This window comes from Callospermophilus lateralis, chromosome X (genome assembly GCF_048772815.1).
Source record: "Callospermophilus lateralis isolate mCalLat2 chromosome X, mCalLat2.hap1, whole genome shotgun sequence".
In the NCBI taxonomy this organism is placed as follows: Eukaryota; Metazoa; Chordata; class Mammalia; order Rodentia; family Sciuridae; genus Callospermophilus; species Callospermophilus lateralis.
This window is the reverse complement of record NC_135325.1, coordinates 52,709,601-52,731,403: the sequence shown is the minus strand read 5'-3', so window position 1 is coordinate 52,731,403 and position 21,803 is coordinate 52,709,601. Positions and strand designations below refer to the sequence as shown.

At 37.2% G+C, this 21,803-nt stretch overlaps 1 protein-coding gene across 8 annotated transcripts in view; it reads left to right on the top strand.

Annotated features, from left to right (window-relative positions):
- The first annotated feature begins 738 nt into the window (after positions 1-738).
- The window catches only part of Eda (ectodysplasin A), a 332,917-nt gene continuing 311,852 nt past the window's right edge, over positions 739-21,803 (top strand). For all 8 annotated transcript variants that reach the window (XM_077106621.1, XM_077106617.1, XM_077106619.1 and 5 more), the window contains exon 1: positions 739-1,134. In XM_077106621.1, the coding sequence (XP_076962736.1) occupies positions 739-1,134 (396 nt within the window). The remainder of the gene's footprint in view (positions 1,135-21,803) is intronic.

The following is a 21,803-nucleotide window of genomic DNA, read 5'->3' as shown; positions in this document are numbered from 1 at the left end:
CATTGGATTGCAAACACGCAGGCATAGTTTCATTCCAAACCCAGAACTGTTTTAATTAGTTTAACGTCTGTTAAACGCTTTGAAGATTGAAAGCAACAGATAAGTACTGGATGATGTTATTAACAACTGCAGTTAATTGCAAACATTTCTATTAATGCTAGTTCCTGCCCCCTTTTCTTTGCTGTACCTTCTTTCCAAGGTTCCCAAATTCTTCTCAGCCCCCCTTCCCTCCCCCCTACTGGCGCTAAAGGGTTAAACCGGGGCGGAGTCCAGAGATGAACGACAGCAGGAGTCACCAACTGGTACGGGGCAAGCGGGAAGAGCTGGGTGGGGCCCTCAGGGAGAGGCGAACTCTCACGCCCCCAGGCCCCGCCCTGCGGCCAGAGGCCCGGGTAGAACGGCAAGGGGCGGGGCGCCGAGGCTTGGCGGGCTCAGTGGTTGGGCGTCCTGGCAGCCCCTTGAGGGATGGGGCGGGGTCGACCGGGACCTCCTCCCTCATTCCCTCGGCGGGCGGAGCCGCCCCTCTCTCCCGCCCCTCCTCCTCCCTTTCCCACCCCTCGGAGTGGAGCTGCACATGCGGCTGCTCCCTGTTCCGTCCCGCCCAGCCACCGTCGCGCAGGCACGGGTCCCTGCAGCCCCCAGCCGATGGCAGGACAGTAGTCGCCTGTCAGGGGTTGTGAACGGCAGAGGCAGACGCAGCGGCTCCCGGGCCTCAGAGAGTGGGTGTCTCCGGAGGCCATGGGCTACCCTGAGGTAGAGCGCAGGGAACCCCTGCCTGCGGCAGCGCCACGGGAGCGGGGGAACCCAGGCTGCGGCTGTCGCGGGGCCCCTGCCCGGGCTGGCGAAGGGAACAGCTGCCGGCTCTTCCTGGGTTTCTTTGGCCTCTCGCTGGCCCTCCACCTGCTGACGTTGTGCTGCTACCTAGAGTTGCGGTCAGAGTTGCGGCGGGAACGGGGAGCTGAGTCCCGCCTTGGCGGCCCGGGCACCTCTGGCACCTCTGGCACCCTGAGCAGCCCCGGTGGCCTGGACCCTGACGGTCCCATCACCCGCCACTTTGGGCACCAGTCACCTCAACAGCAGCCGTTGGAACCGGGAGAAACCACACTTGCCCCTGACTCCCAGGACCGGCACCAGGTGAGTCACCTAGTAGGGGCGGCGGTGACGGTGGAGGCCCCCTTCCCTGGTGAGTAGGGCGGGGGCCCTCCACCGCAAGGCCCGGAGGGTACTCTGCCACTTGGAACCAAGTTAGAGGGCAGGACCAGGGAGGGGGCAGAAGAGCCGGAGAGAGGTTGTCCAGGGCAGGTTGTCTGTCCTGGGTCGCTGGCTCAGCTCGCTCAGTCTCTCTCAGGTCCCCTTGACTTGGAAACTCTAGCCTGCGCCCGCCGCCCGGGGCTATGTGCTGCCTTGGGAAAAGTTGGCGACGCTCCCGCCCGGGCTCGGCGAGGAGGTGCCCGCGCTGCCCCCCTAGCCGACTAACGGCGAGCAGCTTGGCCCTTCTGCTCTTGCTGAGATTCTCTGCCCGCGGTGCTTGTTTTTTCGCGACCAGAGTTGATGCCAGCACTAGCAAACTCTACTTTGGAGTTGGAGTTGTAAACAGCTGAAATAACTGCTCCACGCCCGTTGAAACAACTTTTAACCACACTTTCAGCGCGGGGTCCTTGTGCGCTGACCAGAACGTGGGCTTGTTCACACTTACCTGCAATTTGAAACTGATTGTCCTCGGCGTTCTAGTGAGGATCAGCGCCCCTGAGGAATTCTGGTAGAAATATGCCGTCTTGCTAGACAACTTCTGAACAGCAGTTTAAAAAATCTATGGAAATAAAACTCACCCTTTGCATGCCGGTTCTGACTTATTTTTTATTATTTGGATGGGGGTGTTGCGTTTTGGAAGGTGGGAGGGAAGCGCTTTCGTTACTGCTAGCTTAAGAACAGGAATCTACCAATGGAACTCAGGAGTAGTCTCCCAAGTGCAGGTTTTTTTTTTTTTTCAATTTTTATGATGTTTGTGCCTCTATTAGCATACCATTAACTTTGGTGTTTCGTTTCTACTTTCTCCTAGCTCTTTATTCAAGTAAATTTAGTGCAGTTAATATAAGTATTATCTTGATTGCCATATTTTGTCTTACGTGTGAAACTTAGAAGAAACATCCAGTGATCCTTTGGAGCTGGTTAAAGGAAAACAGTGAATTTGTACTTCTTGGAGAAGAGAGCAAGTTGTGCAAATAAGTTCCTCAAGTTGAGGGACCTCAGCCTTCTATACCTACTACTATATCCAGAATCATTGTCACAATTCTTAAACCTTATTTGTGCTACTTTGTCTTTCCATCCAAAGTTGTATGATAGTGGCATCACATTCATGATCCTTACTGTGATGTTGTGACTGTCATTTTTCTTTTTTACAATATGCCTTGTAAACTTGCCCTGAGCCTTAAAATGTCTTGCTAGCACACTCCAACTTATATAACAGCTTATCAAAAAAAGAATCAGCAGACATGCTTCTCATACTTGAAACTTTTAGGTAAATGATAGTTAGCCAGAATTCTGGTTCCTTTATTTACCCCCTTCTCCATGCCCAATAGAAATACTTAGCAGCTGAACATTGATATTCTGGGAAAAGATGAAGGAATTCATCTTTCTTAGTCAAATGGTGGCCAAGACTTTTTGGCATTCAGGATGGACAGAGCCATGTTTATAGACTGAGGATTAGTAGACAGCTGTACTCTAGGGCTTCTGTGATGGCATGAGACTCTCACAGGTTTGCAATGACATTTTAGTTGCCTGCCATTTGGGTAGCACTAAAATAATTTTGTCTAGGTTTAAAACAAAACTTTCTGTCTTGTGTCCTTTACTGTTTTCATCTTTCTGAACAGTAGAAGCAAGGATACTGGCTCTCTAGGTTTGTTGACATCAATTTTGAATTGGAGGTTCTTAAGAGTTGTGAGGGGCCACCTAAGTCCATTTTATTTGATTCCCTTGAAGAACATAGGCTCTAAGAGGAAAGTGACTTGCCCGAGATCACATAGCTAGAGTCAAAACTAGGATGGAGTTGCTCTCCTAATTTGCAGTTTAGTGCCCATTCCCATGTAGCATTCTACGTACTGAGTTTTTTTTTTTTTTGGCAGAGAGAGGGAATAGGGTGGAGCTCCATAATAGAATTTTTACAAAGCAGAGGGCACAGATTTGTGTCATTTTGTTTTACTCTACCTACATTTTGACCAGACTAAGTTTAACCCTGTAGTCCTTATTCATACTAATCTTCACTTTCAGGAGACTTAAGAGTATACTCTGGAAGGATTCCAGCTCAGATCCAATTTCAGTGTCTTTAGAGGATATTGGTTTAGTATATGATAAATAAATGCATGAATAAATAAATAAAGGAAAAGTTGATTGACTATTAAATTAGTACTACTACATCCTGGGTAAAAGTTCTAGTGCCCTGGTGCACCCTCTGCTGGCTTTGCAGGGACATTTAATTGCAGTATCTGCTGACAGTCAAAATTCTAAGTTGTGCTGACAGATTCTGATTCATAAATAAGGAAGTAAACAGCCTTGTGGGATTTGGCCACGTAGGTCATATTTTTATATTTTAGTTTTTCAACCCAAACAGCTGCTATTACAGCAACTCTTGGATAGAGAGGAAGAAAGATAAAACTATGCATCCTCCAATGGGCAATGTATTCAGGTTTCTCACCAGTTTATCTGCAAGGAATGAAGGCAAGCTGACAAGAATAAATGGCAGGAATATCATTCACAAGATCTAGTGAGCAGAACAGTCTGAGGGACTTCATTGCATAAGGTCATTGCAGTTAGGCAAAAGTAAACCTATCCATGCTTAGGAGATGATGGGCTCTAGACTGTCAGTTATGACTCAAAAAATGGATCATAGAAACCACTGTAAATGTCATAACTTGATTTAAAAGCTTTTAAAACTAGATACAGAAGGAAGACAGTATCTAGTTTTAAAAGGATACAAAGTAGCGAGAACAACAAAGTTTCTCCAAGGAAAATATTAAGAAAGTCTTCCAAGTAAGGGTATGGTTACTGATGATAAAAAGTGAGAGAGTCACCTCAGACTTTTTGGAATCATAATTGTCTCCTGTAGCTGGAGCAGCTGAGTAGCTATAGATTTATTTGGATACTTGGTGGAGGTAATCTTAAGGGCTAGAGACATCTTATTAGTATCTGAATCAGACAATAAACAATATAAAAAATAAATAATACATCACTGGCTCATTCTACAGAGTAGTTGGTCCAGTTGTGATTGTGCTACTCAGGGGTCAAGAATGTAGTGGGCAGCCTCAGAAAGTGAGTCAACAACAACAAAACACAACCCTTATCTTTTCCATGTAAAAGATCAAAAGTGAATTTTCACCTATAACCAGACAGAAAAGTTTGGTAGCTATTCCTCAAGAAAAACTTAACATCTGATAAGAGTCCCCAGAAACCAAATTAAGTTGATCAAAAAGATGGAGGTGTATCCTAGTTGTTGTTTTTCATCTGGAGAGAGAAATGATCAAAGTCTTCCAAATCAAGTAAGAGATGAGTATGGTTAACATGTTGGTGTAATTTAATAATCCAATTCAGTAAATAGAAAGTCTGATGTGCCAGATACAAAATTAGTGTTAGATATCTTTTAATGCCAGGAAATTATTTTAGGAGGGAGATAATTAAAGGTAGTATCTCATTCAACTCATTGCCCCAAGTGATAGTGTAAACTATGGTTAAAACTATAAGAACTTATTCAGTACTTTATTCAGTACTTATTCAGTATTTGAGATTTGTTTCCTAATTACCTGAGGTGATGTCATAAAAGTCAACCTTAACATTCTACAAAACATTTGTTGGTATAACTAGATAAATCATTAGTATATCCAGATTTGATATACTTATGTTAAGGCTGATTGATCACGAAAATAACTAGGTGTGCCAGGCATGGTGGCATGCTCCTATAATCCCAATAACTCGGGAGGCTGAGTCAGGAGGATCACAAATTTTTAGCCAGACTTAGCAATTTAGTAAGACCCTCAGTAACTTATACCTTATCTCAGAATAAAAAAAGAAGGCTGGGGATGTAGCTCAGTATTTAAGTGCTTCTGCATTCAATCCCTAGTACAAAAAGCAAAACAAATAAAAACAAACAAAAGAAAAAGAAATTAAGTAGGTGATTCAAGGTGAACATAATGAATGAGCCCACAAATTATTTTAGAGATGTGTGATCCAGATGAAGTGGTTTTCTATGGGTTTAAGTCCAGAGTTTTCAGTGTGACATTCAAAGTTCTTGATCAGCTGGCTTCATTATACCCATATTATTTTTTGATTCTTTAACTTTATTTACTCCTGTAAGCCATTTGCTATATTCTATCTTGGGATCATTCTCTAGTTGTTATTGCTATTGTTTTTAATAAAAAATGTGTCTTTACATTGGAACTCCTCAGAAATCTATCTTCTTTTTTGTCTTTTTCCACAATGCCTTTTCAGTGCTAGTTACAGTTCAGACACTCAAATACTTGTTAATTTGAATATTATTTTGGAACTTTGGGGATGTTTATGTAAAACAAAGACATTTTCTTTTTATAAAATAGGCCTCTTTTCCTCAGGTCTTGCTAAACCTATGAACTGTCAGCTATGCTTAGTTGAGTAAGTAGTTCCAATGGTAATATTTCACTGGTTTCTAAAATAGTTAGAAAGTAAAATAGAGAAGAGCCCCAACCATGTGTTCATTTCCCATTTTCACACCTTCCTCTAAGGTGGTGCAAAAAGCTTTCTGTAATATATTGTTTGATGTTTTATTTGCTTTCAGGTCTCATTTCTTTCTCTTTTTCTCTTAGATCTTGTGAAAATATGATCTATAATTTATCTGTAACTACCTATGGAGAAAATCTCTTTATACTACAGAACTTCTGAAGTCACTTAATTCCCAAGAATATTACCAAGAGAAACCAATTGCTTTGCCTACAGGACAACCCTCCTAGAGGACTGTCTTTATCTGACTCCTCTATAAATTCCTAGCACTTAGCTCTTCATTTATTTTCCTTTGCAAGTTTAAAACCTTTCCTTTTCTTTACTTTCATATTGAAGCATAACATACATACAGAAAAGTGCACACATCATAATTGTAGAGATTGATGAATTATTACACGGTGAACATGGTGTTACTGATACAGATCAAGAAATAGAATATTAGTAGCATCCCATAATCTCTCATTTTCCCCATACCTATCCCAGTATTATCCTCACTTTCCAAAGTTAATGATTATTCTGACTTCTAACATCATAGTCTTATCCATTTTGAACTTTATATAAATGAAATCAAACATTATGTATTCTTCTGGCTCTAACATTTTTTGATCAACACTAAATTTGTGATATCCATTCATGTAGCATGCAGCTGTAGTTTTTAATTTGTATTTTTATACATTTATATTTTCCCTTGTTTGAATTTATCATGGTTTATATATTCCTTAATAATGAGTATATGGATTGATTCTAGTTTGAAATTGTAAATAATGTTGTCATGAATATTATTGTACTTGCTCTTTGGTTACATGTATTTGAATTTTTGTTGGGTATATACCTAGGATGAGGATTGTGGGATCATAGGGAATGCATATTTTTGACATTATTGATAACTAGAGTCTTTCTAAAGGCTTGACAATGTATAATTTCTTCAGCAATGTATATGAATTCCTATTGTTCTACATCTTTATTTACACTTGGTATTATTGTTCCTTTTAATCATAGCCATTCTGGCAAGTGGATTTGTAGTAATATCTCATGATTTTAATTGACATTTCTCAGAAGACTACTGAGGGTGTGCTCTTTTTTATATTTTTGTTATTCCTTTGAATATGTTCTATGAAGTGTGTGTATAATTTTTTTTGCTTGTTTTTCTGTCAAGTTGTCTGCCCATTTCTTATAGTTTCTTATAGATTTGTAGGAATTCTTTATATGGCCTGGCTAAGAACCATTTTTGTATTTTTTATGTTGCCAAACCATTTCCAAATCTGTGGCTTATCTTTCTTTGTGGTATACTTTGATGAACGAAAGTCTTTAATTTTAATTGTCAATGTTTTTCAGTATTTTTTTGTGGTTAGGGTTTGTTGTTTTTGTTTTATTTAAGAAATATATTTCTAACTTGAAATCATGTACACATACTCAGTCTCCTGTATTATCCTCTAGAAGCTTTATCCTCCTTTTGCCACTCAAATTCAGAGCTATAATCCACCTAGGACCAATTTTTGTGTATGATGAGACGTAGAAATCAAGCTCCACTTCTTTCCATATAAATAAGGATTTTTCTCTACTTCTCTACATTTTCACCTTTGTTATAATTAAAGTGTCTGCATACATGCAAGGTGGTTTTAGAAAGATTTGTTGTCTTCTGTTGGTCACTAATCCAGTTTATGTCACTATAATGAAATAACTGAGGTTGATTTTTTAAAAATATTTATTTTTTAGTTGTAGTTGGACATCATACCTTTATTTATTTATTTATTTTTATGTGGTGCTGAGGATCAAACCCAGGGCCTTGCATGTGCTAGGCGAGTACTCTACCACTGAGCCACACCCCCAGCCCAATGCTGGATTTTTTTGAATAAATAAAAGAAAAAATAAATTTTGAATAAATAAAGAAAAGAGGTTTATTTAGCTCACAGTCTTGTAAATTCAAGAGCATTGTACCAGCATCTGCTTGGCTCTGGTGGAGGCCCCTTGGACGAGTCATAACATGGCAGAGAAGTGGAAAGGGAAATAATCATGTGCAGAAGAGGGCAAATTTGCATGAGGTTGCATCACTGCATAATAAACTACTCTGGTGAGAACTAACTCAGTCTTCAAGAAAAACAATAATCCTTCCTGAAAGCAGCACCAACAATGACCTAATTCACACTAGGTCTCAACTTTTAAAGATTCCACCATCTCAATACTGCCACACTACATATAAAGTCTCCAGTACATAAAACCTTAAGAGACAAAGAGCAGCACACAAATACTACAGTCTTTATCACTGGATGCTATAATAAACTCTTGATATTTGGAAAAGCAAGTCCATTCACCTTGTTTCCTTTCTTTAAAAGTATTTTGAAGGGTTTGGGGTTATAGCTCAGCAGTAGAGCACTTGCCTCACACACGTGAGATACTGGGTTTGATCCTCAGCACCACATAAAAATAAATAAATAAACAAAATAAAGATATTGTGTCCATCTTTAAAAATATATTGAAAAGCTGGGCATGGTGGTGCATGCCTATAATCCCAATAGCTTAAGAGGCTGAGGCAGGAGGATCATGAGTTCAAAGCCAGCCTCAGCAAAAGCTAGGCATTAAGCAACTCAGTGAGACCCTTTGTCTAAATAAAATACAAAATAGGGCTGGGGATGTGACTCAGTGGCCAAGTGCCCCTGAGTACAATTCCCGGTCCCGCCCCCAAATATATTGAATATTCTTGACCCTTGGCCCTTTGCATTTCCATGGGTATTGTAGAATCAGCTTGTCAGCATGTCCCATACACAAACAAAAAATAAACCTGTTGGGATTTTTGTAGCTTTTCTTTATTTTTTCTTGATAATACTTTTTTTAAATTTACATTTCTGTAGAGGTTAGATATATACTTATTCTAAGTTTGCATATACTTATTCTAAGTTTTTTGTTTATTTTTATGCCATTGTAGATGTTATCTATGGTGGATATTGTGATCCACAATCCAAATCCTATTTTAAGAATTAAGGACTCATTCCCTCAATTGTTGAAGTCCAATCTCAGTAAAGAGTGCTCTTTTGAGTATTCCTTGGTTGAGGAAAACCGTTTCACCCAAGGAGAAGCCTCTTCCAGGGCAATTTGCATTCAATGACAAAGTAATGTTCATATAAATTCCTTTCCCTTTCTGTCAAATTGGGAAATCTTCAGAGGGCCATATCTAGTCAAGAACTAACTATGAAGTTGACTATGGCTTTTTGGGGACTAAAATTTTCCCTTCTCTTGCATATGTGTTGATCCCATAAACTCTTCCTAATAAAAGCCCTATGTCGTATTCTATGTCTTTCATTCTGCTTCATAGAAAACTCAACCTGGGGGGATATATAATTTAAATCTAATTTTTAATTGATTATTTCTGATGTTTAGAAATCTAGTTTATTTTTATATATTGACTTTGTATACAGAGACTTGATGAATTCTTTTATTACTCTTATATCTGTATGTTCTTTTGAATTTTCCAAAATACTATCAAATGGTTTGTGAAAAATGATAATTAAAAAAATTTATTCTTTTCCTTTCCAAATTATATATTTTAAGAAATTCATTTCTTACCTTATTTTAGTGGCTTTCTTACCTCATTGAACTATTGAAATAATAGTAAATAGATGTAGGATAGCAAAGCTGGGTGCAGTGGCACACACCTGAAATCCCAGCGCATGGGGAGGCTGAGGCAAAAGGATCTCAAGTTCAAGAATAGCTTCAGCAACTTAGTGAGACTGTCTCAAAATTAAAAAAAAAAAAAAATCAGGGCTGTGGATGTAGCACAGTGGTAGCGGGCCTGTGGGTTCAATCCTCTGTACCCTTTTAAAAAAGTAGTGATATGGGGATGCTGGGGTTGTGGCTTAGCAGTAGAGTGCTCGCCTAGTACATGTGAGGCCCTGGGTTTGATCCTCAGTACCATGTATAAATAAATAAAATAAAGGTATAAATTTTTTTAAAAAAGTAGTGATATCAAGGCTTCCTTTTTCTCTTTTCAGTTTTGGAGAGAAATCTTTTAACATTTCACTGTTACTTAATGATTCTTGTAGTTTTATTGTTCTTATTAGTTATTTTAAGGTAACCTTTATCAATTTAAAAAGTTCTCTTCTGACCCTAGCTTACTAAGAGTTTTGCTTTATTTATAATCTCCCGTTTCATTGTAAAATCATGGTTTTCTTGCATGTATTGAGATAACCATATGATTTTTCTCCTTTAATGTATTAATGTGGTATTAAACTTGCACCCTAGGAAAAACCCTATTTATTCCTAATGTCTTATTCAGTTTATATATGGCTGAATTTGTTTTGCTAACATTTTTCACACTCTTGGTAGGAATATAAATTAGTACAGTCATCATATGATCCAACAATTCTACTACTGGGTATATATCCAAAAGAAATGAAATTTAGGATCCTTGCATCTATATTTATGGGTAAGTTTAGCATACAATTTTCTTTTATTATCAAGTTTGGATATCAAGGTTATGCTGTCCTTACAGTAGCTAAAAATGTTTGTTTTTAATGTTTTGACTGTAAAAGCTTATGTAATTTTGATAATGTTTCTTCCTTAAATGTTTGGTAGAAGTAGTGAAGTCATTTTGCCCTGGGGAGAGATTAAATACTATATTTGATATCTCACTAGATTCAGGAATTTAAGACATATATGCCAAAGAATACTTAGAAATAAATTTAACTAAGGAGATGATAGACCTGTACACTGAAAACTCATAAAACATTGATAAAAGAAATTGAAGAAGACACAAACAAATGGAAAGATTGTTTGTGTTCATAGATTGGAAGAATTAATATTGTTAAAATGTCTATATTACCCAGAGAGATCTGCCAATTCAGTGCAATTTCCATCAAATGATATTTGTCATAGAAATTGAAAAAAACAGTGCTAAAATTTGTAGGTAACCACAAAAGATCTCAAATAACCAAAGTAACATTAAGCAAACTAAACAAAACTAAAAACCTAAAACCCCAAAACTAAACCCTAAGAAAAACAAAACAAAACAAAACAGCAATAATAACAACAACAAAAAGCAAAGCTGAAAACATCACACTACCTGACTTCAGAATGTACTACAAAGCTACAGTCATCAAACAGCGTGGTACTGGCATAAAAACAGACATATAGATCGATGGAACACAATAGAGAGCCTGGAAATAAATCCATGCATTTATGGTCAATTGTTTTTTTTTTTTTTTTTTTTTTAACAAAGGTGCCAAGAACACACAATGGGGAAAGGACAATTTCTTCAATAAATGCTACAGGGAAAACTGGCTATCCACATTCAAAATCATGAAGTTAGATCCTTATCTTACACAATATAAAAATCAACTCAAAATAGATTAAAGTATGACCTGAAACCATAAAACTACTAGAAGAAAGCATAGGGGAAAAGCTCCGTGACATCAGTGTGGGGAGTGATTTTTTTGGATACGACCCCAAAAGCACAGGCAACAAGAGCAAAAATAGAAAAATGAGATTATATCAAACTGAAAGCTTCTGCACATCAAAGAAAACAATCAACAAAGTGAAGAGACAACTTATAGAATAGAATATATTTGCATAAACATAAGGGATTAATATCCAAAATATAGAAGTTCAAACAACTCAATACTAAGAAAACAAATAACCCAATTAGAATGTGTGCAAAGGGCCTGAATAAACATTTCTTAAAAGAAGACATACAATAAGTATATGAAAATAATGCTCAGTGTCACTAATTATCAGGGAAATGTAAATCAAAACCACAATGAGGTATCACCTAATAGTTGTTATAATGACCATTAAAAAAAAAAGATGGAAGAGCCAGGTGCAGTGGTAGACACTTACAACCCCAGTGACTCGGGAGGCTGTGGTAGGAGGTTCACAAATTCAAGGCCAACCTGAGCACCTTAGAGAGACCCTGTCTCAAAACAAAACAAAACAAAAAGGCTGGTGATGTAGCTTAGTAGTTAGAGCACTTGCCTAGAATATGCAAGGCTCTGGTTTCCATATCCTGCCCTCCACCAAAAACAAAACAAAACAAAACAAAAAGAAGGAAGATCACCAGTGTTGGTGAAGAGATAAAAATAAGGGGAGCCCTCGCACACTCGTGGTGGGAATATAAATTAGTACAGTCATCATATGATCCAACAAGTCTATGACTGGGTATATATCCAAAAGAAATGAAATGTATGGAAGAGACATCTGCACTCCCATGTTCATTGCAGCGCTATTTACAATAGACAAGATATATGTCCACCAATGGATGAATGGATAACAAATGTGGTATATACACACAATACAATAATATTAACCCTTTAAAAAAAGGAAACCCTGCCTTTTGTGACAATATGGATGAATCTAGAAGACATTATGCTAAGTGAAATAAACCATTAAATCATACAGCCATTTAGTCCACAAAAGACATTATTGTTGTTTTATAACCAAATTCATTTAGATTTCTCCTATGTTTACTTTTTAAATTAATTTTCATTCCTTAATTCCTTCCCAAGTTTCCATTTGGGATAATGTCCTTCTGCTCTGATAACACCCTTTAACATGTCCTTTAGTATGTGTCTACTATTGATAATTTTTCTAGGTTAGTAGTTTTTTTTTTTCTTTCAGTAGTTTGAAGATACCATGTTATTGCCTACTGGCTTCCATTATTCCTGCTGGGAAATAGCTGAAAATTTTATATTTGCTTCTTTGAAGAAAATTGCCTTTTTATAAGTACTGGGGATTAAACCAGGGTTGCTCTACCACAAGCCATGTTCCCAGCCCTTTGTACTTAACCTTTTTATTTTTTATTTTGAGATAGGGTCTCACTAAGTTGCTGAGACTCACCTTGAACTTGAGATTCTCCTACCTCAGCCCCCCCTTAGTAGCTAGAATTATAGATGTGCACCACTGTACCTTATTCTCTTTCTTTTAAAAAATTCAGTTACTATTTTGTCTTAGTTTGGTCTATTTGGGCTGCTCTATCAAAATACTATAAACTCAGTGACTTATAAACAATAGGTGTTTATTGCTGACAGTTTCAGAGGTTGGGAATTTTAAGATCAAGGCACTGACAGATTTGGTGTTTTGTGAGGGTCTACTTCCTAGTTTATAGAATAGTACTTTTTTGCTGTATCCTCACAGGATGTAAGGGATATAAGTGTTCCCTTGGGACTATTTTTGTAAGGAAGCTAATCTCATTCACGAAGGGAATGTATTCATAATTTAATCACCTCCCAAAGGCCTCACTTCCTAATATCACCATACTGATAATTTGATTTCAACATATGCATTTTGGGGAGACACATTTAGCCCATAGCAAACTTATAGGTATTTTCTCAGCATCTGTTATATCTCTTTCATACTTTTTTCTGTATTTTGATATTCTTTTCCTCTCTGTACTTATTCTAGATATTTTTCTGATCTACCTTATAATTCATTAATTCTTTTTTCACCTTTGTATAATTTTTAAACTCACCCATTGAGTTCTGAGTATCATCTGCCACACACACACACACACACACACACACACACACACATATGTATGTATGTATACACGTACATATATGTGTGTATCTATATGTATATATATATATGCGCATATATATTTTTTGAGGGGGGATAATAGGATCTCGTAATTTTGCCAAGGCTGGTCTTAAACTTGTGATTCTTCTACTTTAGCTTTCCAAGAAGCTGAGATTATAGGCATGTGCTACCATGTTTATCATATATATTTTTATTTCCTTTGGTTCCTTTATTTGTGGTGCTGGGGATTGAATCTAGGCAAGACTTTATCACAGAGCTACATCCTAGCCCCTGGTTATTTTTTTAGAATAGTGCTCAGTTCTTTGTCAAAACTCAGAATCAAATATTTTTTAATTTATTTTTTATTCTAATTTGTTATATATGACAGCAGAATGCATTATAATTCTTATTACATATATAGAGCACAAGTTTTCGTATATCTGGTTGTATACAAAGCATATTCACACCATTGGTTTCTTCATACATGTACTTAGGGTAATAATATCCATCTCATTCCACCATCTTTTTTTAAAAATAGTTTTTATAGTTGTAGTTGGACACAATACCTTTATTTTATTTATTTATTTTTATGTGGTGCTGAGGATTGAACCCAGCGCCTTGCATGTGCCAGGCGAGTGCTCTACCTCTGAGCCAAAACTCAAGCCCCCAAATCTTTTCTTTTTTGAAAGTATTAATCATAATTATGTAATAATCTCCATTTGATAACAATTATCCCAATCCTTGAGAGTGTGTTTCTATTATATATTGCATATCTTGATCTTCTATTACTTTGGCTGTTTCTTAATATGTCTTATTAGTTTTGATAGAATAACAAATATTGTATATGAAAAATTATAGTAGAGATTGTTTGAGGCCTCACTTTTTTTTATCCAGAAAGGGTTCATGCTTGAGATTGAGATACTATGAAGTGGGCTTCAGGCCAAATGAAGGTTGATTTACCCTTCTTTTTAGCATCTATCCCTTCTAAATTAGAACTCAAAGCTTAAGGGTTTTTCTAGCGTTCCCCTTCCTCAATGTGTCCTGAATTACAATTTCTGTACTCTTAGCTTTATGAATTTGTCAAAAGCTTTGCTATCTCAGCTGGCTCTTCTATAATCAGCCAGTGACTATAACAGAAAATCAACTTCTTGGTGTTTTCTTTTTATTCAACATCTTGGTTCCATAATACTGCATTGCTTTCTGTTTGCTTGTTTTGAGATGGGGTTTCACTATGTTGCTGAGGCAGGCCTCAAACTACTGGGTTCAAGTAGTCCTCCTGCCTCAGCTTCCCTGGCAGCTGGGATTACAGGTATGTGCCACTCTTCTTGGCTGCATTGCCTTTTAATAATGATATGACATGTAATTTATATCTTGCCCCATTTTCTTGTGGTTTTCAGCAGGAAATTTAGTTCAAATTACTTATGTATTCGTTATTAGAAACAGAATCAGCTGATTTCTTCAACAAATATATAATGATCATCTTTATGTATCATGCACTATACAAAGCAGTGGAGATGTGACTGTTGAATGGGTTAGAGGGGACTCCTGCAATCATGGAGAATTGTAAACCTTCAAGTACAATACAAATTGGTGGTGCAATGATAGGGTTAATAATAGGATGATCTAGAGTACCTAACCCAAACATTTGAAATCAAGGAAAGATTTTCTTGACAAACCATTTCTGAGCTTGATCCTGGAAAATAAGTAAAATTAAGCAGGATAAGACTGTTTTAGGCAGTGGGAACATCATGTGTAATCACCTGGAGGTGAAATAGAACATGATGTTTTCAGGAAACAGCAACTCAGTTTTAACAAAGCTACAGTTATTAAGATAGTATGGGGCTGGGGAGGTGGCTCAAGTAGTAACGTCCTTGCCTGGCATGTGTGAGGCGCTGGGTTTGATCCTCAGCACGACATAAAAATAAAATAAAGATGTTGTGTCCACTGAAAACTAAAAAATAAATATTAAAAAGTTCTCTCTCTCTCTCTCTCTCTCTTAAAAAATAAAAGATAGTATGGTACCAGCATAAGAATAGGCATATAGATCAATGGAACAGAATTGAGAATCCAGAAAGAAATAAATCTTACATTATAAAATTGATTTATTGTTATTATGATTCTCAGTAGTGGGGATTGAACCCACTGGGCCTCGTGTATGCTAGGCAAGTGCTTTGCCACTGGTCTATTCCCATGGCCTTTTAAAATTTTATTTTGCCTAGGCTGGCTGCAAACTTGTAATCCTCCTGCTTCAGCTTCCCATGTAGTTGAGATTAGAGGTGTGAGCCACCACACATGGCAATTAATTGAATTTTTTAAAAAATATTTTTTTTGTTGTAGATGGACATAATACTTTTATTTTATTTATTTATATGGTGCTGAGGATTGAACCCAGTGCTTCACATGTGCTAGGCAAGTGCTCTATGATTGAGCTACAATCCCAGCACTCAATTGAATTTTGAAAAAAGTACCAAGACAGTTTATTGAGAGGAAATATCCTATTCAACAAATGGTGCTAGGAAAAGTGGATATCCACATTTCAAATAGATAAACTTAAGAAATGTGCAGTAATTGGGCACAGTGGTGCATACCTCTAATCCCAGCTACTTGGGAGACTAAGGTAGTAGGATTACAAATTCAAGGCTAGCCTGGGCATCTTAGTGTGACCTTGTCTCAAAATAAAACTTAAAAAAGGGTTGGTGATGTAGCTCAGTGGTAAAGTACTTGTCTAATATGTGCACGTTCTGGGTTCAATCCTTAGCACTACAAAAAATAAAATGGTAGTAGACCAAATAGATTTTGCTCAAAAGACATATAAGTGGTAAGTGAGTGTTTAGTATCAGTAATCATCAGGGATATGGAAGTCAAACTACAAGGAGGTATCACCTCACTCTGGTAAGAATGCCTAATCTCAAGAAGAGTAAAGATAGTAAGTACTGGTGAGAATGTAAGAAAAAGGAATCATTGCACACTGTTGGCGGCAATGAACATTAGTCAGCCATTATGGAAAACATTATATAATTTCCTCAAAAAATTGAAAATAGAATGAAATACCATTTCACATCTGCTAGAATTACCATAAGGAAAAAGACAATAAGAAGTGGAGATGTGGAGAAATGAGAACCCTCTTACATTGCTGGTGGGAATGTAAAATGATGGAAAATAGTTTGTTCCTTAATAAGTTAACATCGAATTACTATGACCCAGCAATTCCATTCCTAGGCATATACCCAAAGGAATTGAAAACACATTTTCACACAAGAACCTCTATATGAATGTTCATAGCAGTATTATTCATAAGAGCCCCAAAGTGGAAACAACTGAAATGTCTGATGAATATATAAACAAAGTGTGTATATTATTCTATACAATGGAATATTTTTCAACCATAAAAAGGAATGAAGTAAAGATACCTGTTACAACATGGCTAAACCTAAAAAATATTATGTTAAGTGAAAGAAGCCAGTAATAAAAAAACAAATTGTAAGATTCCATTTGTTTGAAATGTCCAGAATAGGCAAATATATAGATACAAAATTAGGTAAGTGGATGTCTGTGGTGAGTGTTGGGAATGAGGGCACTTAATGGGGAGAATGAAAATATTCTAAAACTGATTTACCACAGTCAGGGTGGTTATCATTGGAACCTGAAGGAAAGAAAATAATGTAAGAGTTATCATGAAGTTACACAATTCAGTAAATTTACTAAAAGATCTCTGATTTGTGTACCTAAAAAAATTTGTTGGTATATGAATTATACATAAATAAAGCTATTGTTTTAAAAAAGTGTATGGCACATAGAAAATTATGAATAAATGTGTAAAATGTGTTGGTTGTTTATGAGTGGTACCTACCCTTACAGGAGAGATATAGAAGAGAATCTTTAGGACCGTTTATTCCAATTACTCCAGAACTTTCTCCCTCTAATAGATGTATCTAGAGTCCCAAACCACAATCAACTCGATCAGATGCTTCAGGGACGGTAGTTTATTAGTGTATAATTTGAAAAAGCCCTACCAGTTTTTCTGGTGTGTTCTCCAGATTACAGATCTGTGATTTATGGAATTGTGAATAGCCTAGAGTCATTAGAGCATAGAGTATCTATGTGGTCTACTATAGTTTGAATGTCCCCTCTAAAACTCATGTTGAAATTTAATTGCCATTCTGACAGTATTTCGAAGTGGGACCTTTATGAGGTGATTAGGAAATGAGGGCTCTGCTCTCTTGAATGAATTAACATAATTATCATAGGAGTGGGTTAGGTATATTGAGAGTGGGCTCCTAATTAAGGGATAAGATGGGCTCCCATTGTCTTTTTGTCTTACATGCTCTTGACCTTCCACCTTGCATAATGGGATGATGCAGCATAAAGGTTCTTGTCAGATGCAGGAACCGTGCTTTTGTACTTTCCAGCCATCAGAGCTATGATAAATAGATTTAATTTCTTTATAAATTACCTAGTCTGTGGTATTCTACTATAACAACACAAAATGGAATAATAAAGTGTCCGGTGGCTACTTGAACTAGAGTGAGCAGGAATTGAGAATCTTAGCTCAAAATTGTTTCCCTTTCTCTTTTCCTTTTCCTCTTTCTTTCCCCCCTCCCTTCTTTTCTCTTTCTTCCCCTCTTCCTCTCTTTCTGATAGAAATACCCAATTCTCATATTCTACTAACAATTATTTTCAGATTTGTAGGGTTAAAATATATATCATATCATACAGATCATCTGTGAAAGAGGTTGTTTTTTTCTTTTGGTACTGAGGATTGAACCCAGGGGTGCTTTACCATTGAACTACAGCTCCAGCCATTTTGTTTTTTATTTTGAGACAGAGTCTCACTAAGTTGCTGAGGCTAACCTTAAACCTTTTGTCCTCCTGGCATAGCTCCTAAACTGCTGGGATTATAGGCATGTGCCACTGCACCTGGATGAAAGTAGTTCTTTACTAGGGGTGCATATTAGTCTTGACTGGAGAACTTTTTCAAAAACACATGTCTCTGGTTATACCCAGACATACATCATCAGAGTATTTACAATGGGATCATGGGCATATATAGTTTGGAATAAAGTCTTCTCAGATGATGCTATTTCTCAACTTCATTTAAGAACTACTGCTCTAAAGGAAGAAATAAAAGAAGAGTATAAACAAGATAAGATTCTTTCCTTGCACCTAATTTCAGTTTCCCTTTTACAGATTATTAAGTCTTTATTATCTGTAATTACCGGACCTACCTTTGAAGACCATTGACCCATGAACTTGAGTGGTAGTTTATGCTTAATAAACATTTCTGTGGAATACTACTTGGAAAATCAATTCATAAACTCTGTGTCTTTTGGGGAGAGAGGAAATAGATTTCTGTTGTCAGTTCTTCAGCCAGATGATAGTGCTATATGCTTGGAGTAGCCAAGAGAGAGGGTGGTTCCCTGTCTTTTATGGCATCCTAGGGACTTCCCTGCTGCTAGCTGCTGAAACCACTTTAAAATAATAGGTTGCTGAGTAATTTTCTCCATGTACATCCACCTGTCAATGGGCCTGCACTTCAGAGATGAAGAGTAATTTTTATTGGAGTGATGGCAGATAGCAGGGGTTGAAACCAGACAGCCACAATGAAATTGATTTTTAAAAGGAGATTACTTTTGAATTTTATTTTGTGGTTTGTGGATCGTTATTCTTATTTTATCCTGCCACACCAATGGCCTACAAGGGTAGTAAAAGCTTGAACATTGCTAAGAGTTTTAGATCAGTCCAAAAGGCTGTGTGCCTAGAAGCAGTGCATGATTCTAGAGCACTTTTGCTATATTGTCTAGATGCCTAAGATGAGGAAGAGTTTCTTACATAAAGAAGGTGGTTTATTTTTTCTCCACTGTACTGGGAATTGAACCCAGGGACACTCTACTACTGAACTACACTGCCAAGACAAAGTCTTGCTAAATTCCTGAGGCTGACCTTGAACTCATGATCCTCCTGCCTCAGCCCCTCAAGTCACCAGGATTACAGGTGGTGCTGCCATGCCTGGTTTGTGATGTTGATTTTTAATGTTCTCTTACACTACCCGCTTTCTTTCTGTTCCTACTGATACCACTCTCATTGTTTAGCTTAGATAATCTTTAAGTTCTCTCTCAACCAAGGAAATCTGATTCTTTCACAGCTCCTTATTATCTCTGACCTGCAGTGGCTATATAGCTTTGTTCTTTACTTCATAAACACACCTCAGCTAGACTATTGTTTTTAAGTGCCACGGAGTCATATCATCCCCCTCCTCAGAAATCTTTGCTATGTCCCCAATTGCTTATAGAATGAAATTCAATATTCTTTGTTTGTGGAGACAGGCTCTTGCTATGTTGCTTAGACAGGCCTGAAACTCCTAGGCTCAAGCAGTCCTTCTGCCTCAGCATCTCAAGTAATTAGGACTACAAGTCTGTGCTACCACCCCACTTAAGTTCAAAATTCATTTTTTCTTTTTCTCTTTTTGCTTTCCCTACCCCACCCCAGTACTGGGGATTGAACCCTGGACCTCACACATGCTAGGCAAGTGTTCTACCACTGAGCTGCATCTCCAGCCTTTTGCCCAGGCTCTTCACAAAGTTGCAGTCCTCCTTCCTTGTTCCCAAAAAGTTAGGATTATAAGTGTGTGCCACTGCAACCAACTCAAACTTCTTAAACTGGCCTTCCGATTATCTGTGAATTCATATTTGCATTGTTCTGCCATTCTTTTAGTTTCTCTCTGTTTAGTCCTGTTTCATCCAGATTGGTACACTGACAGACCTATTTCCCAAAGTTGAATATCCTCCCTTCCAACCTGTCTCTTGGAGCTCTCCAAGTCCTTCAAAACTCAACTTAAACCTTAACCACTTGGTAAATTCTTCCTGACCCATTAATCTGTCTCATCACTTTTCTAAACCCCTCATTTGGCACCACTTTGCTGTAGATCATCTTGTTACCTTAACTAAGATGGTAATATTTTTGAAGGCAGAGACCAAGACTTTACACTTCTTTGTATATCCTACACCTGTAACAGTAATCTGTCCTTTTGTTAAATACCTAATTGAATCTGATATTTCCCCCCATATTGGACTCTAAAACACTGTTGTACACATTGAATGTGGGGGAAGACATCATGCTACTTTAAAGTAATTATTAATAAGATTCTTTCTTATGGCTTCTTTATTTAGAGACCTGCTTAAAGCCAGGTATTCTTACAGGAAGTATATTGGACTCTGGAGCCTCCTCCCCTAACTCATTGTTCTCCTTCAAATCTTTAAAAGCATTCCATGTTGCAGATATTCATATTCCACTTTGACATACTATTATACTTATTGATTTCCTCAGTGTATCAAGTCTTTGCCTTTACAATGTCATTGGTATTCATTTCTCCCTGCTGTCTGAAGGTACCTCAATTTTTTGGCCTTCAAATTCCAATTGATTTGCCAGGTTTTAAGAGGCTCCATACTCAAGTTTTATTTTAGGTTACAGGTTTCTCACTGACTCCTATTAGATATCAGAGATCTCTAACCTTCTTTGCATTCTTAACAATATCTCATTAGAAATGAGTCAGTATGAGGGACTGAGATTATGGCTCAGTGGTAGTGCACTCGTCTGGCATGTGTGAGGCACAGGGTTCGATCCTCAGCACCAATAAAGATTAAATATGTATTGGGCTGATCTACAATTTAAAAATATTTAAAAAAAATTTTAAAATAAAATATTTCTAAATATTTTTAAATATTAAATATTTTTCAATTTAAATTAAAATATTATATATATATATATATATATATATATATATATATATATATATATATCAATATGAATAAGACCTTAAGGTCTTCTACATCTTATATCACAAAAATGGGTCAGTGTTTCAAATAACAAAGGCCTAGGCAAAAGCCAGGTTTGTGGTTATATGTGTGTGCGTGAGAGAGAGAGAGAGAGAGAGAGAGAGAGAGGGTGGCGGGGGGAGGGGATGAAGAGAATGATTTGTGTTTGTCTGTGTTTGCAATTAAGTGTTAAACACTAGGAATGTTTCCACTAAAAGATGCACTGTTATATGTGACAGCCATGTAGGTAATATAAGTTTGCTGTTTGACATCATCCCAGGAAGAGCAATTTCAGTGTTTTTCCTGTTTCTAGCAGGGCTTTTGAAACATGGTTTGTAACCTGAGGATGTTGACCTAATAAAGGTATATTTACCAATCACAGACAATGCATGTGTAAATTAAAATTCCTGGCACTAAATTATTGAGTTCAACAAATAATTACTCTGAAGAAGAAATAGTATTCATAATTAAAAATGTGGGAGCATATAGTACTATTATTTCATAACCTACCTGTTCACATTCTCAGTTAACCCATTTTCCACTCATCCCTTGACTTTACTTACTTATTCACTTGAATAAATCTAGTTTTTACCTGTAAACTAGAGTGTTTCATGCTTGTTTTGGTCTATTTTGGAGATTTTCTGTGTCTTGAAGGTTGTGGAAAGAGTAATGGGATGAATTCTGGCTCTTAACCAATTAGCATATTTCAATGTCCTTATTTGTAAGAAAGGGAAAGATAATACCTTT